General features: G+C 31.9%; 1 protein-coding gene across 2 annotated transcripts in view; it reads left to right on the top strand.

Annotated features, from left to right (window-relative positions):
- Positions 1-21231, top strand: part of LOC127718226 (ankyrin-3-like) — a 35990-nt gene that overhangs the window by 8819 nt on the left and 5940 nt on the right. For both annotated transcript variants that reach the window (XM_052224207.1, XM_052224206.1), the window contains exons 8-20: positions 381-546; positions 1388-1482; positions 8970-9033; positions 10096-10190; positions 11895-12015; positions 12372-12442; positions 13021-13126; positions 13831-13905; positions 15297-15519; positions 15887-16092; positions 16682-16824; positions 17175-17242; positions 17527-17578. In XM_052224207.1, the coding sequence (XP_052080167.1) occupies positions 381-546; positions 1388-1482; positions 8970-9033; positions 10096-10190; positions 11895-12015; positions 12372-12442; positions 13021-13126; positions 13831-13905; positions 15297-15519; positions 15887-16092; positions 16682-16824; positions 17175-17242; positions 17527-17578 (1485 nt within the window). The remainder of the gene's footprint in view (positions 1-380; positions 547-1387; positions 1483-8969; positions 9034-10095; positions 10191-11894; positions 12016-12371; positions 12443-13020; positions 13127-13830; positions 13906-15296; positions 15520-15886; positions 16093-16681; positions 16825-17174; positions 17243-17526; positions 17579-21231) is intronic.

Genomic DNA, 21231 nt, shown 5'->3' with positions numbered 1-21231 from the left:
ACATTATTTGCTGCATGTACTTGTATGGACATTATTTGCTGCATGTACTTGTATGGACATTATTTGCTGCATGTACTTGTATGGACATTATATGCTGCATGTACTTGTATGGACATTATATGGTGCATGTACTTGTATGGACATTATTTGGTGCATGTACTTGTATGGACATTATATGGTGCATGTACTTGTATGGACATTATTTGGTGCATGTACTTGTATGGACATTATTTGCTGCATGTACTTGTATGGACATTATTTGGTGCATATACTTGTATGGACATTATTTGCTGCATGTACTTGTATGGACATTATTTGCTGCATGTACTCCTTTGCCATTTCTACACAGTAAATGCAAAATTTTGTCTGTACTTTTTCAGCTGTCTAATCAAGAGAGGAGCTGACATCAACCAAGAAGACTATCATGGCTGTCTGCCTGACAACCTACCCACAATGCACCAGTACTTTACATCTGCTGATTGCCATGACATAATTTGTCAGCGCAGAAAGCAAAGACGAGAAACTCTGGTTGACATTGTTATAAATGTAAGCATTAAGTAAAAAGGTTTCTAGATATGTTCTTGTAAATGTAAGTATAGCCTAAGACATGTTAACATACAAATTAACTTTGTTGTCATTAAATTGAGGTAATGAGTAAGATTTTCAAGACTTTGGCAAAAAAAAACCAACTAAAAATTACACTGTGTAAATTATTAAATCGTACTATCATCATCCACTAGAAAGTTCCGTGTGAATTTTTTAAGGAGAGGATATTTATGCCATCATTTGTCAAGCATTATACATGTTATAAAGAAAAGTGCATTAAGGATTTTCGCTCCTCTTGTTTTTGAATTTTTGTCAGATATTCTGGTTTTATCCATGTAGCTCCAATAAAATATTTTGCCCACTTACCTTTACTTTTCTTTTCGTGATTTTATAACATATAGTTTGAAAAGCCATATTTGAAAATCTTATAAAATCTTTGTTATGTTTTCATAGTTTTTGAAAGAAAAAAGGTGTCAATGTTTAATGTATGAAATGTCTAGAGAGAATCATTTCCCGCCAAATTTTCAATTGCTGATATCTCAAAAACAAGAACACTGCCCTTTCATTTTTTTCTCCTTTCTAAGTTCAATTATTTATATACTATCAATTTATAACAGTTTTTTCTAAAGCTTTTAAACAGAGGAGCGAACATCCTTAACTTATTACACTTAATAAATTCTAGAAAAACAGAAATATTTTATTGTAGTACACAGATTTAATATAAAGGTTGAAATTTAAACAAGACAAAAAATGAAATTCTTTTGATTTTAAGGTCAATTATGCTCTTATTGCAAATTAAGAAAAAAAATTTCATAGGTTTAAATTATCATATTTTTTTCAGGGGCAGATAACTACAGATGACCTTGTAGAAAGTGATTTATGTTGTGTTGATGATGAGGGTTATACAATTATGATGTTAGCAGCTAGACATAACAGGTAAAAGATATGATAAAATATGTCATACCTGCCAACCCTCCCGTTTTGAGCGGGAGACTCCCGCTCAAATGGTGAAAAACGGGAAATCTCCCGCTTGCCGGTACCCTCCCGCGCGGGAGTATAGAATCTCCCCTTTGGGATATTTTAACCTTGAATGACAAGTCAACAGTTATTACGTTTTTGTCTCACTGATTAGGGTTGTAATTACCTGTAAATCACAGACCATGTGAAATTGAATGGCTTCACTTGACAGCTTGGGTGTCAAACATAGTACTAATTAACGATAATTAACGACTTTTGAAGCAAAACACTTCAAAGAAATTTCGGGTTACTTCCCCTGTTTAATCCTGTTTTAAGTTAGCCTTCTTAAAATAATGTGAATTGATAAAACAATATAAACTAAATACAAATTAAACAAAGAATCATAAAAGAAGGGCAATTAAAAGATTTTGTATGCCTTAAGACAGAAAAAATAATTATATTTTAAAAATCATTTAAAAGATCTATACTTCTATTCAATGTTTATATTGAAATTAATAAGTAAAATTGAGAATGGAATTGGGGAATGTGTCAAAGAGACAACAACCCGACCATAGAACAGACAACAGCAGAAGGTCACCAACAGGTCTTCAATGCAGCGAGAAATTCCCGCACCCGGAGGCGTCCTTCAGCTGGCCCCTAAGCAAATATATATACTAGTTCAGTGATAATGAACGCCATACTAAACTCCAAATTGTACACAAGAAACTAAAATTAATAATAATACAAGACTAACAAAGGCTAGAGGCTCCTGACTTGGGACAGGCGCAAAAATGCGGCGGGGTTAAACATGTTTATGAGATCTCAATCCTCCCCCTATACCTCTAGCCAATGTAGAAAAGTAAACGCATAACAATACGCACATTAAAATTCAGTTTAAGAGAAGTCCGAGTCTGATGTCAGAAGATGTAACCAAAGAAAATAAACAAAATGACAATAATACATAAATAACAACAGACTACTAGCAGTTAACTGACATGCCAGCTCCAGACTTCAATTAAACTGATTGAAAGATTATGTCTTCATCATATGAATATCAGGCACAATCCTTCCCATTAGGGGTTTAGTATCATACCATCATAACATATATGAGAAGAACATAACCCGTGTCATGCCAACAACTGGTTTTTAAATAAATGTGTTTAGTGTCGATGCAAAGACCCTATAAGTGAATCAATATTAACGCTAAAATATGCAATCTTTAATGACCTGACAACAGTATCGTAACTATATCCCTTCTTAATAAGTCTATTTAAAGGTTTTGTTAGCTTCAGAGGTGAATACTGACATTTTTGTGCTTTATAAAGAATATTTCCATAAAAAATTGGATGTGAAATACCTGAACGTATAAGAAGTCTGCATGTTGAGCTATATTTACGAATGATGTCCTTATACCGATGATAAAATTTAGTAAATGTTTTGACTAGTTTGTGATATCGAAAACCCTGGTGTAATAATTTTTCAGTAATACATAAATTTCTCTCGTTAAAATCTAAAACATTGTTACATACACGAGCGAATCGTACAAGTTGAGATATATAAACACCGTAAGATGGTGACAAGGGAACGTCACCATCTAAAAATGGATAATTAACGATAGGAAATGAAAAATCATCTCTTTTATCATATATTTTAGTATTAAGCTTTCCGTTAATGATATAGATATCAAGATCGAGGAAAGGGCAGTGGTCATTATTAGTATTAGCTTTATTTAAAGTAAGTTCAACAGGATAAATTTTTTTAGTATACATACTGAAGTCGTCATTATTGAGAGCCAAAATATCATCCAAATATCTAAAAGTATTATTAAATTTGTGTATCAGATGTTGTTTCGATGGGTCTTTGCTGATTTTTGTCATAAATTGTAACTCATAGCAATACAAAAAAAGGTCCGCAATAAGTGGTGCACAGTTAGTCCCCATTGGAATTCCGATAACCTGACGATATACGGAATCTCACAAGCGAACAAAAATGTTATCTAGTAAAAATTCAAGGGCATATATAGTATCAAAGCATGTCCAATTGACATAGTTTTTTTGTTTATTGCTACTAAAAAATGACCTAAAAGAGTTTGAACATATATAATCACATTCTGACTTTTTAAATGCCCATTTAATTAGGTGTGTGAATTTTTTCTTAATGAGAATATGAGGCAATGTGGTATATAGGGTAGAAAAATCAAAACTTTGAACAGATTCAAAATCACCAATATATGCATGCAATTTATCAAGTACTTCCAACTAGTTCTTGACACTCCAAAAGTAATTAATTCCACTATTTTCGAAGGCCTTATTTGAACAATTTATTATCAGGTTTTTTATTGTACCAAGTGTACTGGTAAGAAGAATAGACAATTTAGTAGTGGAACAATGGCTTGAAGACGAAATGAATCTATATTTGTAAGGTGTTTTGTGTAGCTTCGGAAGCCAATACATAGTTGGGACTTTCATTGTATTTGGTTCTGCTTGTAAAGCGGTAGCTAAAAGTTTATGTTTGTTACAGATGTCGTTTTCTGAAAATGGAGTCAGTTGGAATGTTGGTGAATTGGTGATTTCTTTTTTCAGAACCTCAATGTAAAATTTACGTCAAACAATAATAATATTATAAGCAGCTTTATCGGACGGGACAAAAACAAATTCCTTGGCTAGTTCTTTTAGTTTATGTTTGATACGAGAAATAGGTTTATTGTGGTTATTGTTAAGAGTAAAATGTTCTTTAAAATGTTGAATACGTATATCAACTATGTTCATTACTGATTTAAAAAAAGAGTCCAAAGATTTTTTGTCAGCTTTTTCCGTGAACGACATTTTCACAAGACTATATATATATATAAGGTATGTATTAAACCAATTTTAGTCAAATAGATAAGTGCACACAGAAAATGCACCTGTGACAATATGATTGCTCTCTTATAACAGAGGTTTTTGGGGTGAAAATTGTCTGGAAGTGATTCAAATGTCAAAGTTGATGAAATAGGAAAGAAACAAACAACACACCTTCTGTAAGATATAACCATATTTAAAGAAACAAAGTATATCTATAAACTCTTATATGTGTTTCCTAGATAAATAAATAAACACGTCATTTTTATACGACCGCAAAAATTGAAAATTTTTTGGTCGTATATTGGTATGACGTTGGCGTCGTCGTCGTCGTCGTCGTCGTCGTCCGGCGTCGTCCGGCGTCGTCCGAAGACACATTGGTTTTCGCACTCTAACTTTAGTTTAAGTGAATGGATCTCCATGAAATTTTACCATAAGGTTCAATACCACAAAAGGAAGGTGGGGATTGATTTTGGGGGTTATGGTACCAACAGTTAAGGAATTAGGGGCCAAAAAGGGGCCAAAAATAAGCATTTTTGTAACTTCCAGACAATAACTTGTGTGTAAGTGTATGGATCTCTCTGACATTGTACCATAAGGTTCCATATCACAAAGGGAAGGCTGTAATTGATTTTGGGGGTAATTGCCTCAAAATTTTAGGAATTAGGGGCCAAAAAAGGGGCAAAAAACAAGCATTTTTCTAGTTCATGACAATAACTTGTGTGTAAGTGTTTGGATATTTCTGAAATTGTACTACAAGGTTCCATATCACAAAGGGAAAGCTGGAATTGAGTTTGGGGGTAATTGCCCGAAACGTTTAGGAATTGGGGGCCAAAAAGGGGCCAAAAATAAGCATTTTTCTAGTTTCCAGACAATAACTTGTGTTCAAGTGTATGGATCTCTCTGAAATTGTACTGCAAGGTACCATACTTCAAAGGGAAGGCTGGGATTGAGTTTGGGGGTGATGAATCATAAGGGGGTTCAAAAAAATTGGGGGGGGGGATTTTTTTTTTTCTTTTTTTTTCTTTTTTTCCTTTTTTTTTCTTTTAAAATTTTCCATTTTAAGTTGGTTATTTCTGATTAATATTTAAAAGCAAATAATAATGATATGGTAGGAGATACACACCAAACAGGATGTGTAAATTATTATATAATAAGTATTGTGCAATAGCAAGAAATTTTCAATTGCACAGTATTGCACAATTGCAAGAAATCTTCAATTGCACAGTATTGCGCAATAGCAAGAAATCTTCAATTGCACAGTATTGCGCAATAGCAAGAAATATCCAATAGCACAATATTGCGCAATAGCAAGAAATTGTCAATTGTACAGTATTGCACAATAGCAAGAAATATTCAATTGCACAGTATTGTGCAAAAGAAGATACTTCGTATAAATTGCTTATTTCTTGATCAATTTCAATGGGGTTTTATTCTTGAATTCTTGGGGTTCTTTAATATGCTGAATCTAACCGTGTATTAAGTTTTTGGATTTTGGGCCCCGTTTTTAAATTGGTCCACATTGTGGTCCAAAGGGTCCAAAATTTAACTTTGTTTGATTTCATCAAAAATTGAATTATTGGGGTTCTTTGATATGCCAAATCTAACCGTGTATTTAGATTCTTAATTTTTGGTTCCGTTTTCAAATTGGTCTACATTAAGGTCAAAAGGGTCCAAAATTAAACTTAGTTTGATTTTAACAAAAATTGAATTTTTAGGGTACTTTGATATGCTGAATCTAAACATGTATTTATATTTTTGATTATGGGCCCAGTTTTCAAGTTGGTCCAAATCGGGGTCCAAAATTAAACTTTGTTTGATTTCAACAAAAATTGAATATATGGGGTTCTTTGATATGCTGAATCTAACCATGTATTTAGATTTTTGATTTTTGGGCCCCGTTATCAACTTTGTCCACATTGAGGTCAAAAGGGTCCAAAATTAAACTTTGTTTGATTTCATCAAAAATTGAATTCTTGGGGTTTTTTGATATGCTGAATCTAACCATGTATTTAGATTTTTTATTTGTGGACCCGCTATCAAATTGGTTCATATTGAGGTCAAAAGGGTCCAAAATTAAACTTTGTTTGATTTCATCAAAAATTGAATTATTGGGGTTCTTTGATATGCCAAATCTAACCGTGTATTTAGATTTTTAATTTTGGGTCCCGTTTTTAAATTGGTCTACATTAAGGTCCAAAGGGTCCAAAATTAAACTTAGTTTGATTTGAGCAAAAATTGAATTCTTGGGGTACTTTGATATGCTGAATCTAAACATGTGTTAAGATTTTTGATTATGGGACCAGTTTTCAAGTTTGTCCAAGTTGGGGTCCAAAATTAAACTTTGTTTGATTTCAACAAAAATTGAATATATAGGGTTCTTTGATATGCTGAATCTAACCATGTATTTTGATTTTGGACATTGGACCATAATAGGTAAATTAAAAAAAATTGAAGTTCTTAGACCACATTCTTTCTGTGTCAGAAACCTATGCTGTGTCAAATATTTAATCACAATCCAAATTCAGAGCTGTATCAAGCTTGAATGTTGTGTCCATACTTGCCCCAACTGTTCAGAATTCGACCTCTGCGGTCGTATCAAGCTGCGCCCAGCGAAGCATTTTATTTCACTTGAAAATGTCGTTCACGCAAAATCTCCCCCTCAGCTGTCATAGCTGAGACGGAGATCTCCCTCTTTGAAGGTTTCAGAGGTTGGCAGGTATGGATATGTGCATATATAGCAATTCTGCATTATGATTAAATTCTAAGTCTAGTTTTAGTGCTGCCATCTTTTTTTTGAAGGTACTACTTTCTGCCTTGAATATAGTAAAACTAATATATTGATTAAAATGTGAGAATTTTCCCACAAAATAATAGAAATTGTACAGTTATTCATACTGTTCTATTTGAAGTTTTTTTTATTAATTTTTACATAATAAATTCTGCAGTTTCCTACAATATTTGGACAAAAATTGTTATTAGTTATCTTAGTCTTTTGTCTCGCGAGAGAGACAGGTATGCTGTTTCCGGCAGCGGCGGCGGCGGTGTCAACTATGTATTAGTTTGTGATTAGGTCTAGTTTATGGTGAACTACTAGTGGTAGGTCAATGATATTTGGTATGCAGTTGTATTAGCATTGGCACATCTCATTACCATGGAGATTATTTGTCCCCACCCCCTCAGTCATGATCTATTGACTTTGAAACTTTGCTTAGGTTACATGTATTAGTTTGTGATTAGGTCAGTTTATGGGGAACCACTAGTGGTAGGGCAATGGTATTTGGTATGCAAATGTATAAGCATTGGCATATCTCATTTCCATGGAGAATATTTGGCCCCGCCTCCTCAGTCATGGTCTATTGACTTTGAAACTTTTGCTTGGTTTTCATGTATTAGTTTGTGATTAGGTCAGTTTAAGGGGAACTGTTAGTGGTAGGTCAATGATAATTGGTATGCAGTTGTATATATAAGCATTAGCACATCTCATTTCCATGGAGAGTATTTAGTCCTTACCTCTTGTGATTAGGTCAGTTTAAAATGAACCACTAATGTTAAGTCAATGATATTTGGTATGCAAATGTATTGGCATTTGCAAGTTTCATTTCCATGGAGATTATATAACACCACCCGCTCAATATGGTTCAATGAATATGAAACTTTTACATAGTTTACAAGTTAATGTTTGTGTTGAGGTTTGTTTAAAGGGAACGACTTATGAAAAGTCAATGGTATTTGGTATGCAGTTGTATTAGCATTGGCACATCTCATTTCCATGGAGATTGTTTAGCCCTGTACCTTCAGTCATGGTTCATTGACTTTGAATATTTGCATAACTTACATGTTAAAGTATTGCTATTTTAATTTCAACATTTGCATTATCAAAATAACAAATAGGCGAGACATATCTCTGTGTTAACAGTTTATTCTAAATAGCTGCTATTCTGACTCTGAGCTTAAATGTTACATGCTACGTGAGAGAGGCTGTGAGTTAAATTCCCTGCTTGGTCAAACCAATGACTTGAAAATTGGTATTTGCTGCTTCTCTATGTATCATGTAACATTAAAGCGCAGTGTCAGAAAAATAATTTATTTGGGACTGTTACCTTGAGAACTACCACCTGAAAAAACTGACTCAGAGTGTCTATCTAGTATAAGTAGGGTTTATTTTCATTTTAACATGATCTCCTTCTGTTATCCATCTAATATTTGCAACTGGATGCTAAACACCAAATTCATCAATCCATATTGTTCCCATATTGGAACTAAGACTTTCAGGTTAAAATTTTATTTTCAGTTTGCCAACAGTAAATTACTGTCTATCTTAAGGTAATCTTATCTGCTAATCAAGATTCATCTATTATAACCTGTAAATTCAGAAATTATTGCGTGCATTTATTATTGCGATTATTTAAGTATGGACAAAAATGTGAGTTTAATTATTGCGATTTTTTTATTTCAAAAAAATCTGCATAAAGGCCTATGTTTCAGTTATCAGAATGCGATTTCTTATTATTGTGATACTCACCCAGTCGCATTAATATATTATTCCCATTAATAAAGACCTCGCATTAATTTCTGAATTTACAGTATTGTAATGGACAAAATACTGAATTTTTACTTTTTCAGGATAGAAAATTTAACAGAACTGTTAGACTTTAGTCTAAAGTCTGTAGATGCACAGTACTCTCATGTAAGTTTTTAATTTGCTGCAGATTCTGTAAGATCAACATCAACTTTTTGGTGGTTATATAAAGATAAGAAGATCTGGTAAATTTGCCAATGAGACAACTCTCCACCAGAGACTAAGAATGACGTAGAACTTAGTAACTATAGGTCAGTGTACAGCCTTTAACAATGAGCAAAACCAATACTGCATAGCAAGCAATAAAAGGCCCAGAAGTGACAAATGTGAAACAATTCAGATGAGAAAACTATTGTAATACTGTAAATTCAGATATCATTGCGTTCATATATTATTTCAATTTTAGAAGAATGGACAAAATGCTCAGATTAATTATTGCGATTTCAGAAAAATCTGCATTCAGATAGATGTATTAGATATTAGAATGTTACTTCTAATTATTGCGATGCTAAGCCAGTCGCATAAATAAAAACCTCAAAATAATTTCTGAATCTTGAATTTTTTTTTCAAAAAGTGGCTAGGACACAATTAAGTGCTAAAAACGAGATGGTTTCATTAATTGGCTCTCTTGAGATTATGTGCCCTTGTGTGTGGGGAGATGGGAAAAATCATGAACAATAATTGTACCCCCTTTTTCCGAAATCATTTTTTTTTGTTTTTACCAAGTTGAGTTTATTCAGTTGGAAAAGGTTGATGCACACTACTTTTAACTGTGTGTGTATGTGATGGAGGGAGGAGGGGGAAGTTGGAATACATATGTGTTTTGCATTGTAGGGAAAACTGGTGACAGTTATAGATGACCCCATAAAATTTGGACAGACAAATTAAAACAATCAATTATGGAACATATTATATTTCCATGAGGTTTTAAGACAACCGCAGCATACTTCGGTATCCATCTTGGTTACTCTACCAGCTTTTCCGTTAGAAGGTGTTGGTTCACTCGTCACAAATTATGGAACAGTTTAATTTTGTTTGATAAAATGACTACATTTAAAAAATTAAAAAAATGTAATAGAAATAGCTTAAATTTGAAAGTGACAAACACATTGGTAATTGAAAAAACAATATATCAATTTCAAAATGACAGTATTTTCTTATTTTTCTCAGACCTCTAAAAACGACAGTATGAAAGAGATTGGGATGACAGCTTTATCTATGGCAGCCAGTATTGGTCATAAAGATAGTGTTAGACTGTTACTTTTGTAAGTATTTAATAAGAGGAATTGAAATGTATAGTATATAATAACAATAGAAAAGGCCATCAAATGAACTAAAATTTATCAATGCCAATAAAATACCTCTATTGTTACGTTACTTTCTGCGAACCACACAACTGCAAAATTTGTACTTCACTGTTTTATTTCATATGTAATATTGTCCTGAAGACGCCACACTTGTTGGCGAAACATGTCAACCAGAATAAACTCCTACCATGCGGTAATTGATGGGTGTTGTTGTCTTTATTGTCGTTTAATTCCAAAGTATTTAAAATTGAAACAATAAACAACAAAACAACATATTAGTTTTAGATACATGATTTCTTTTATTAGTTGTTATATGGCTTTGAACTAGCTGTCAGTAACTGCGAATACTCTCAGATCTGTACTTTTTGTCTTTTGTTGTTAGGGATGTATAAATACCCTGCCACATCCGGTCTGTGTTTTTGTTGGATGTTTTTTAGATTTGTATCGATCTGATGAGTTAAGCCCTTTTCAACTGATTTTTATAGTTTGATCTTATGTTGTGTGCTGTAACACAACTGTTCCAGGTTAGGGGAGGGTTGAGCTCTCACAAACATGTTTAACCCTGCCACATTCTTTATGTGCCTGTCCCATGTCAGGAACCTGTAGTTCAGTGGTTGTTGTTGATTCATGTCTGTCATATTTGTTTTTTGTAAATTGTTTTGTTATAATTAGGCTGTTAGTTTTCTCAATTGAATTGTTTCATATTTTTCACATTGGGGCCTTTTAATGCAGACTATACGGTATGGGTTTTTGTCATTGTTGAAGGCTGTACGGTTGCCTATAATTACTTACATCCACTTCATTTGAAATTGGGAGGATAGTTGTATCATTGCCAATCATACCACATCTCCTCATTTTTATATAGTCAGAATAGATTGAGTTAGTAAAGACCCAATAAGTGTTTCCAGAGACTGGTTTTATGGTATTCTTTATTCATCCTTATTAGTGTACATGTTGTAAGCAACACTTTATGAAAATAAATACATAAGTTTAGTAATCATGCAATCTCCAGTCATGGATTTTTTAAATTTGAAGTTTCGAATAAGTATACATTTTAAAGTATCGCCATTTTGATTTTAAAATTTGCAATAAATTATCAAAATTACATACATCTCTGTGTCAACAGTTTATCATTATGAAATAAGTTTGATGGAGTATAAACATGAAATTATTCTTAATTTTTTTATTTAACTTTTTTTTTAATTTTGAGATTATATATATGTTTGAAATTTGAACTTTATACATGTACTGTCAATTTATTTATTTTTGTGGGTACTAATTTTTCGTGGATTGAGGAAAAATTGTATTTTTTGTGGATATTTGATTTCGTGGTTTGGCTGAGGTCTGAGCATACAAGTCTATGGAAATTTGTACTTAGATGAACATTTTAATTTGTGGTTTGCCTATACCAAACGAAATACATGAAAATTGGTATCCCATGAATAATAATGCATCCACAATAGTTGAATAGAAGGACTGGAAATAGAGAACACCTATTTTGGAAACATCGTAATGCATGTAATTGAATGATATTCTATGGTATAACCTTTTACTCAACTTTAACATTTTGTTTGTATTTTATATTAATAATACCAAAAAATATTTATTTGTTTGTATTATAAATTATGGTCAATGTGTGAATAAACAATATTATACGTTTAGGAAGGGAGCTAATCCATGCATTGCTGACATCAATGGTTATCTTCCCTTACACCATGCTGTCCTACAGAGTCATGATGAAGTTGTTGATGTCATTCTAGACTTTTTTCCTTTGACTTATAAGGTAAGAATGCTAAGTAAATATTAGGTCATTCATCCCAAAGTGCCATTATTTGTTTTTTTTTCCATTTTGGGGTCCTGCTTAAAGTTAATGAGCATCTGTCAAAGGAACATATTTTTATTGTTTTTTTATGCTGTTGGGTTGCTGTGTAGCAGACATATGCAATTCATTTCCTTTACTTCAAATGTAAAAATTTTTACAATTAATTTTTCTTTCATTTTCATACTGTGATAGAGCCAGCATTTTTTAAAGATTTTGTCAAGTAAAATAATAATTTCATGCCAAGAAGATCTTTCAGGGAAAATTAGTTCTACATTTTATTGGACAGAAATAACTTCAGTTAAACATTAATTTTGTAGGGACTAAAGAAAGCTCTTGATTTATGCAACAGTTCTGCTTTACAAAGAAAATTAAAACAAGCTCAGCAGAGGTAAGTTGCAAGAGTACAGACTACAGTGGATTCATTATTTTTCATGGGGTACCAATTTTCTTTGATTTCATGGTAAATGTGAACCACAAGTTTTCAACGAAAAACGAATTCCATATTGATTTAAATATTGACTTTTTAAAACTGAAAAATCAATTGTCCACACAAAAAATACTATTTTCTCAATCCACTTATATTAATACCCACGAAAATAAATGAATCCACATTTATAGTTTTATGGAAAAGTGGTATTGGGCCCTATGGGGTTAAGGTTACTTTATATGAATGATAATACAGGAGTCCTGGACTCCATGAAATTTTCTCATCATAAAACACATTTTGATATCTGATTAAATTTTCACAGAAGTATTTTAGGTACAAATAAAAACTATTTTATTCAATAAGATATAGGAAACAAATTTTCCTATATCCAATATAATCATACTATATTTTTCACTTTGCTTCAGAAATGATTATTTTGTGGAGAAAATTTTAAATAATACATTTGAGTAAAGAAATCAATACCCCTCCTGAACAGAGTAGTGGTTGTCACCTTATCTTCTTTCTGTTTCTATTTTTAGAAGACAGGATGAAATTGTCTCCCCTGGATTACTTGAGTTAACTATGGAAGGGAATGCAGATAAGCTGTACTGTTTATTGGAGGAAGGAGACATGGTTGATACAAAGGTAAAAACGAAAAAAGGAATGGCTTCTTAGACTGACCATGTGAGACTCTCATGGGTAGTCAAGGTCTTTAAACACGCCGTAGTAATTAAATTTTTATTATGACACATCATGCTGTAAGTGGTTAGAATTAGTCACATTTTTGTTGCAAAAAGCTGTATAAAGAACAGTTTCACAATTTTTTAAAACAAATTTGATTTTCCGATGATACAAAGAGACTTTTTGCACATCATAGCTAGTTTGAATCATAACTTTTACATTTATGTGAAAAATGGAATTTCTGATTATAATATAGGTAAATAGAATATTTTTGTTATGAATTTCCCCAAAGTAACAAGGGGAAAGAAGCATACTGAAAAAAGAAACAAAGCAATAATACAACCCCCCAAAAAACAAGAAGTAAATAAATATGTGAAAAAAATGCAAATATAATTTGCAAGAACAATAATAAGAAGAACACTAACAGAATTGTGTTCCCTTTGTAAGGAAAAAGACATCGGAATAAATGTGAAAGAATACAAGTATTTTGTCAGATCTAAAACTTGACAGTATTAGGTGAAAGATAGATACTTGATTAAGTTTAATAGAAGTTTTTACCTCATTAGCATCCAAAAGTCAATACTGCAGACAAATTCTGGATAAAAATCTGGGTAAAAATGCATTTTTATGTTTTCAGTACATGTGTCTATTAAATATTTTTATTTCAGAGTGCATTTGGAAGTTGGCCACTGTACTTAGCAATAGAAAACGGATATTATGATGTGGTCACACTACTTTGTGAGGTATGTTTTTATAGAGCAATATTTCAGAACTAAGAAATATGTACCTGATTTCATATGCCTGAACAAAGTGGTTTGCTATATAGATAGGTTTGGATCGACATAGTTTGAGCAAGAGTTACTTCCCTTTTGTCATTATTTTGGAGGTCTTCATAAATTTCTTCATGAATTAGCCAAATTCAACTTTTTATTCCGACCTTTAGGAAAAGTTGTATTCTTCACAATCTTAATTGATTCTAGACAGGTTCTCTTATCATACTTAATTGTACCGCATGTTTCAATTTGGTTAGTCTAATAAGTTTTTTTAACTTTCATTAATAAGTTTAGAAAATGGAAATAGGGTTTGAATAAACCCAATTGAAAAATACATTCGAAAATTATATCCCCATGCATAGAGTGGTATACTGCATTCACCTTGTATGTCTATCTGTCCATAAGTTTTGTAACATATCAATCAGCTTCTGTATTATGAAATGATTTGACATTTGGTGTGGAAGTAGTGTAAGCTATTTTTAGATCTTCCAGGACACTTCCTGATCGATGATATTTTGTCATATTAACTAGCATGAAAGTTTTCTTTACATATAACTAAGCTTCTGCATTATGGAATTATTTGATTTGGTGTTTGGAACTTATATATAATGAGGTGTACAATGAATGAGATTTTTATACCCCTGCTTTAAAAAAGTGGGGGTATACTGTTTTACCTCTGTCTGTCTGTCCGTCCATCCGTCCCATGAATATTTTTTGTCGCATCTTTCTCAGGAACTACATCATAAGGATTTCTGAAATTTGGTTTCAGGGTTTATATAAGTCAGCTATACCGTGTGATGCATTTTCAGATTCATCACTCAACAACTTCCTGTTTGAAATATTTGGGCGGGGGTATCATCAGTGAGCAGTAGCTCGCAGTTTCACTTGTTAGATCTGCCAGATAGTGACATCCTGTTTGACTATAATTAAATTTTATAATACTTACTGAACATGGAAATTTTCATAATATGAGCTGCATCTGATAGAAATCGACCTTATGCAAGTGAATATCAATACATCTGTTAACCTATTATGGGTTGAATAGTCTTTACAGAAAGTCTGTTACTATTTGAAAATTGAGTTCTTATAAGAACCCGACAATACAGACCAAAATTCATCTTTTATTTCGTATTTGAATGTTCCAAAAATCCATCAAAGTCTTATACATGTACATGTATACATGCACTTGCATAAGGTGGATTTTTATCTGCTGCAGCTCATATATCACCTAGGTTTTGTATTATGGAAAATATAGACTGAAACTTTATAGTGCCACATTGTATTCAACTTTCAATGAATTACTATTGTTGCTAATTCTTTTAAAATTCAGTACAAAAACAGATATCAATTTGTAATTTCAGAAAGGAGCTGATCTGAGAAAGCGCCATCTAGCTACAGGAAATACTGTTTTGCATTTAGCTACAAGTCTAGGTCGTATAGATGTTTTGGAATTCCTATTAAACTTTTGTAAGTCTCAGTATGGAGTTGATGTGGGAAACTTATCAGGGATTTCCAAAAGGAGGCTCAGTGTCAATGCTTTAAATAGATCTGATAAGACAGCTCTTCAGTTAGCAGCAGACAAAGGTAAATGAAAAGGCCATCAATGATTTTTGTAGTTATGATGCTTAGTATGTGGATATTTTTCTAACTGTCATTGTCTTTTCAAGTGATTATTCACAATTTTTTTATAACTAAAAATGTAGCAGAGAATCAGGAATCGCCTTAATCTCAGTAACAAATTATGGAAATCAAAGTTAAACATTTAAATATTGTACCAAATCGTTAACTTTTTAGACTTTTCCCAATTTCACAATTCTGAGATAATCATACCTCTAATTACGGTATGTTCTAAATGCATTTGAAAGCAGTACCCCCTTCACATTTGTCATCATGACTGTTCTTTTTCTTATACAGTTTAAAAAAATATTTATACAATTTTTGTCCTCTCTAGGTTTTTTGAAAATTGTCAAATGTTTATTGAATCATGGAGCAACAACAGCTCTGCTGGATTCCAATGGAAATCTATTCTCTGTACCAGAATATGAAGGTGTTTGGAGTGAAATCTTATCCCACAGACAGAGACATACAGATTTGGTCATGAATTTGATAGAAAAAGACTCGAAACAAAATTTTGAAAAGCTTAAAAAGGCCTGGGTGGTTAGTATCAAATAAGAAAAAACTTGACTGTGTTTGTACCTATTTTTATTTATAACTGTTGTACCAACGCCTCCTAAATTTTGTGTTTGTAAGTTCCCTTAAGTGGATACCGATGGTATGCAGAGTTGTCAAATATAAATAATTAAATACTGCTAAATTGGCAACACTATTTCTATTGTGTGTTTATTGACATATATTTGGTGAGTTGTTATTAAAAAAAGATTCTCTTTTGCAGTGCTTTAAATTTCCTGCAGTTCTAAGTTAGAAGTAATTATTTGGTTAGCTTATAGTTTATAGAAATAATTCTTGTTATAATTGAGATTTAATTCACGCTGATATACAAATTACTGGGATCAGATGTAAAAAAGTATTCTATCTATTCTTTTTCTATGTGTTATACATAATGAAAAATCCCTTTGTATTTTATAGCAGACGTCAATGAGCCATATTCCACAATTATGTCAATTGATTTGTTTTAAAAGACTGAACTATGGCTATTAATTAGCTTCTGCTTTTACATGTATTATAATATATAATAAAACTGGCAAATATTTGGAAACTTTGATTTCATCTTAATTTGTACTTTTAGCCATTGTTTGATCATAACCTAAGAGATCACCATGGAAACACTCCACTAATGGTAGCATGTAAAGTTGGTAATGTTGATGTAGTTCTGTTCCTGTTACAGTCTGCTATTTACCCACAATCCTTTGCTGAAGATGATAAACTCTTGTAATATTTGTATTTTTTTTTCATTTTCTTTGAAGAAAAATTAGACAATATGTTTTAACTTGAAAAGCATTTTATTTGACAAAAAATATATTCTAAGTTAAATATCTTTGAAGATTTTGAAACTTCAGTATCTGTTAAAATTATATAAAAATAATTATTGGTCAAATAGTCTAGTTATTGTCCGAAACTCAGTTTTGTTTTTAACAGAAAGCTTGTTTGTTATTTTCAAGAATTGATGAAACTTGTAATAGCTTATGGCTGATTAAAACTGGCACTTAACTAGTATAGACAAAAGTGTGGGGAAAAGAACCAATATATCAGAAATAATTGAAACTGATTTATCTTTCCAGAGAGAACAACTCAGATAATGATTCTGGAGTTCTGGATACTGATTCTTTGAGAACTGATAGTCAAGAAGGTAGGTCATAAAACTGCTATACTGATGTTTTCATTAAATTTTATTTTTGGAAATAAGAAAATATTTTTTTTAGAAAAAGAGCACTCAGCTTTCAACATGAAGTTTCACATATCTTTTGCAATCTTTGACTTAGATTAAGTTTATGTCAGAGTTTAAAAGTACAAAAGTACTTATTGTAAGAAAATGGTGGTATGCTGAATTAATCAAAAGAATTGAAATACTAATAAGAATATTGTTTTATTATTTACAGTTTATTTGATTTGATTTGTTGTAATGGTTTTTAGGTGAAGCATATTGTACTGATTATTCAGTTGTGAGGAACTCTTCAGTAATGAGGTAAGAAAGTTTCCCTAGTTTTTATACGACCGCAAAAAAATTTTGAGGTCGTATATTGGTATGACGTTGGCGTCGTCGTCGTCGTCGTCCGGCGTCGTCGTCCGAATACACAATGGTTTTCGCACTCTAACTTTAGTTTAAGTGAATGGATCTCTATGAAATTTTACCATAAGGTTCAATACCACAATAGGAAGGTGGGGATTGATTTTGGGGGTTATGGTACCAACAGTTAAGGAATTAGGGGCCAAAAAGGGGCCAAAAATAAGCATTTTTGTAACTTCCAGACATAACTTGTGTGTTAGCATATGGATCTCTTTGACATTGTACCACAAGATTCCATATCACAAAGGGTCAATGCTGGGATTGATTTTGGGGTTAATTGCCTCAAAATTTTAGGAATAAGGGGCCAAAAGGGGGCAAAAAACAAGCATTTTTCTAGTTTCATGACAATAACTTGTGTGTAAGTGTATGGATCTTTCTGAAATTTTACTACAAGGTTCCATTTCACAAAGGGAAAGCTGGAATTGAGTGTTGTGGTAATTGCCCAAAACGTTTAGTAATAAGGGGCCTAAAAAGGGGTTTAAAATAAGCATTTTTTAGTTTCTAGACAATAACTTGTGTTCAAGTGTATGGATCTCTCTAAAATTGTATTACAAGGTACCATACCACAAAGGCAAGGCTGTTATTGAGCTTGGTTTGGGGGGAAAGGGGGGTGGGGGTGATGAATCATAAGGGGGGCGGGGGTCAAAAAAGGGGTAATTTTTTTTTTTCCTTTTTTTTTTTGTTTAAAATTTACATTTTAAGTTAGTTATTTTTTATCACGAAGAGAAAGTAGGAATTGAGTTTTGGGGTTAATTGCTCAAACATTTATGAATAAGGGGCCAAATATTGGTCAAAAATAAGGATTTTTTTAGTTTGCAACAAAAACTTGTGTTCAAGTGTATGGATCTCTGTGAAATTGTATTGCAATGTACCATACCACAAATTGAAGGTTGTGATTGAGGTGGGGGATGATGAATCAAAAGGGGGTTGAAAAAATGTGTGGGAGGTTGGATTTTTTTTTTTCCTTTTTTTTTTCTTTAAAATTTTCCATTTAAAGATGGTTGTTTCAGATTTATATATGAAAGAAAATAATAATGATACGGTTATATATCATGAGGAATTGAAATTTAAAATTATGTATATTGGAAATTTAGGTTACATTGGAAAGTAATAATTGGCTTTGGGTGGGGGGGGGGGGTGGTTATGGCTCTAATGTTTAAGGAATAAGGGGAAAAAGGTTAAAAAACAAGGGTTTCCATTTTAATAGACAAATAATTGAGTAAAGAACATTATTTAAAAGCAGTGTAAGGTTGGTAATTCAAACTCATTTAAATATCTCATCTACACTGCTTTTAAATTATGTAAATTGGAAATTTGCCAATAACTTTATTGTTAATAAATGCATTGGAAATTTGCCAACAATTTTAGTGTAATAAACTTCATTGGAAATTTGCCAATATAAAATTTTGCTGATGAAGGTTTTTTGTTTACCTTTAGCCTTGACTATGAAGTCATTTTCTATTTTTATAGCCTTATGATGTAGTTGAATTATTTAATACTTTTATGATGTGTTTAAATGGGGTTTTATCATGTTTATGGTTGCAAATTTATTGTTTTAGTATAATAAACTCCATTTAAAATTTGCCAATAAAAAAATTTTTGTTTATTTTTAGCTATGATTATGATGTCATTTTCTATTTTACTTTTATGGTTGCAAAGAAATTTTTATTTTTAGATATTACTGTTAAATGATGCTGATTAAGGTTTTTGCTATGTTTAGCCATGACTATGATGTCATTTTCTATTTTAATATCTGTTATGATGTATTTAAATGGGCTTTTATGGTTACAAAGGAATTTTATTTTTAGATATTACTATAAAATGTTGCTGATGCTGATTAAGGATTTTGTTTATTTTTAGCCATGACTATGATGTCATTTTCTATTTTAATACCTTTATGATGTAATTTCCATTTTTAGATATTACTGTTAAATGATGCTGATTAAGGGTTTTTTGCTATGTTTAGCCATGACTATGATGTCATTTTCTATTTTAATATATTTATGATGTATTTAAATGGGCTTTTATGGTTACAAAGGAATTTTATTTTTAGATATTACTTTAAATGTTGCTGATTAAGGATTTTTGTTTATTTTTAGCCATGACTATGATGTCACTTTCTATTTTATGATGTATTTAAATGGGCTCCCATGTATTTAGATTTTTGATTATTTATACATGTTACCAAATTGGTCCACATTGGACAAAAACGGTCCAAATTTCAACTTTATTACATTACATCAAACATTGAATTCTACATATTCTTTGATATATTGAAATTAACAAACAATTTAGTTTATGGATATTCCACCATAATAGGTAAATTAAATTTTTTCCAGTTCTTACACCACATTCATCCTGTGTCAGAAACCTATGCTGTGTCAAATATTTAATGACAATCCAAAGTCATAGCTGTATCAAGCTTGAATTTTGTGTCCATACTTGCCCCAACTGTTCAGGGTTCGACCTCTGCGGTCGTATCAAGCTGCGCCCCAGCGAAGCATTTTATTTTCACTATTTTAACTTTTTCCAAATGATTGTATAAAATTGTTCTCCTCACTAGTGAAATATCTGTTCTTGGCAAATGATTGGTTGAAATTTAATTATGACGTCAAATTTTCTTGGTTTCTTCTGAATTTCCTTTTGTGACGTCATGAAAAAAGGTGACCATGCCTGATGACGTCACATATAAAGAACACAACTTACTGCAAATTTTTGAAAAGGAAGGATAAAAATCATAAGTAAAACAGATTCCACCACTATAACTCGTGTATTACGATATTTCTTCACTCTCAACAGTTAAATTTTAATCATTTAATAAGCTCGGCAAGCCCCGTCTTTTTAATATTAAGATTTAACTATCTCGTGTGGAGAAATATCGTAACACACTTGTTGCAGTGGTGGAATCTACATTTCTCTTTCACTGAGCTTCCATATAGATTTATCTCTTTGCAGTTCAGTGGGTTTAGTTTTGCTGTCTTTATATGAATTGAGAATATTCTTACAATGTGACTACATATTATAATGCCTTGTGTATGTTTTTGTGAACAAAATCTTTTTACTCCTGTGTTTTATAAGTTTCAAAAACAGAATTAGGAATTACTCATTTGAAAAACTGTATTATAGTTGTCTCATACACAATGATACCACATCGCCTTATGTTTAGATGGCAGAAAGCAACCAACTACAACCAATGAATAACATGCTCCTCATAACCTGGGACAGGCACATACAGTTTATGAGCCCTCAAACCTCCCCTAATTTTAGACATTGGTATAACAGCACAACATAAGAACCAACTGTAAAAAATCAGTAGAAAAAGGCTTGTCAAGCATGGCAAGCTATTGAACATGCAGCACTGTTAATTTTATTTATAAAACATATATGACATATAAGACAGTGATAACACAACATAACCATAGGTAAATTCTCCCCTTCAAAAGACACATTCAAGACTAATCGGAATATAAAATGGCAATAAAATGAAGTCTGTTTTCAATTTTATCCGATTTTGCTAAATTTGTTTTTTGAAGAATTAGATAAAAAATCAA

The sequence above is a fragment of the Mytilus californianus genome, unplaced genomic scaffold, assembly GCF_021869535.1.
Source record: "Mytilus californianus isolate M0D057914Y unplaced genomic scaffold, xbMytCali1.0.p SCAF_10, whole genome shotgun sequence".
NCBI classification, from domain to species: domain Eukaryota; kingdom Metazoa; phylum Mollusca; class Bivalvia; order Mytilida; family Mytilidae; genus Mytilus; species Mytilus californianus.
Note: the sequence above shows the minus strand (reverse complement) of the source record. Positions and strands in the feature narration are given on the sequence as shown.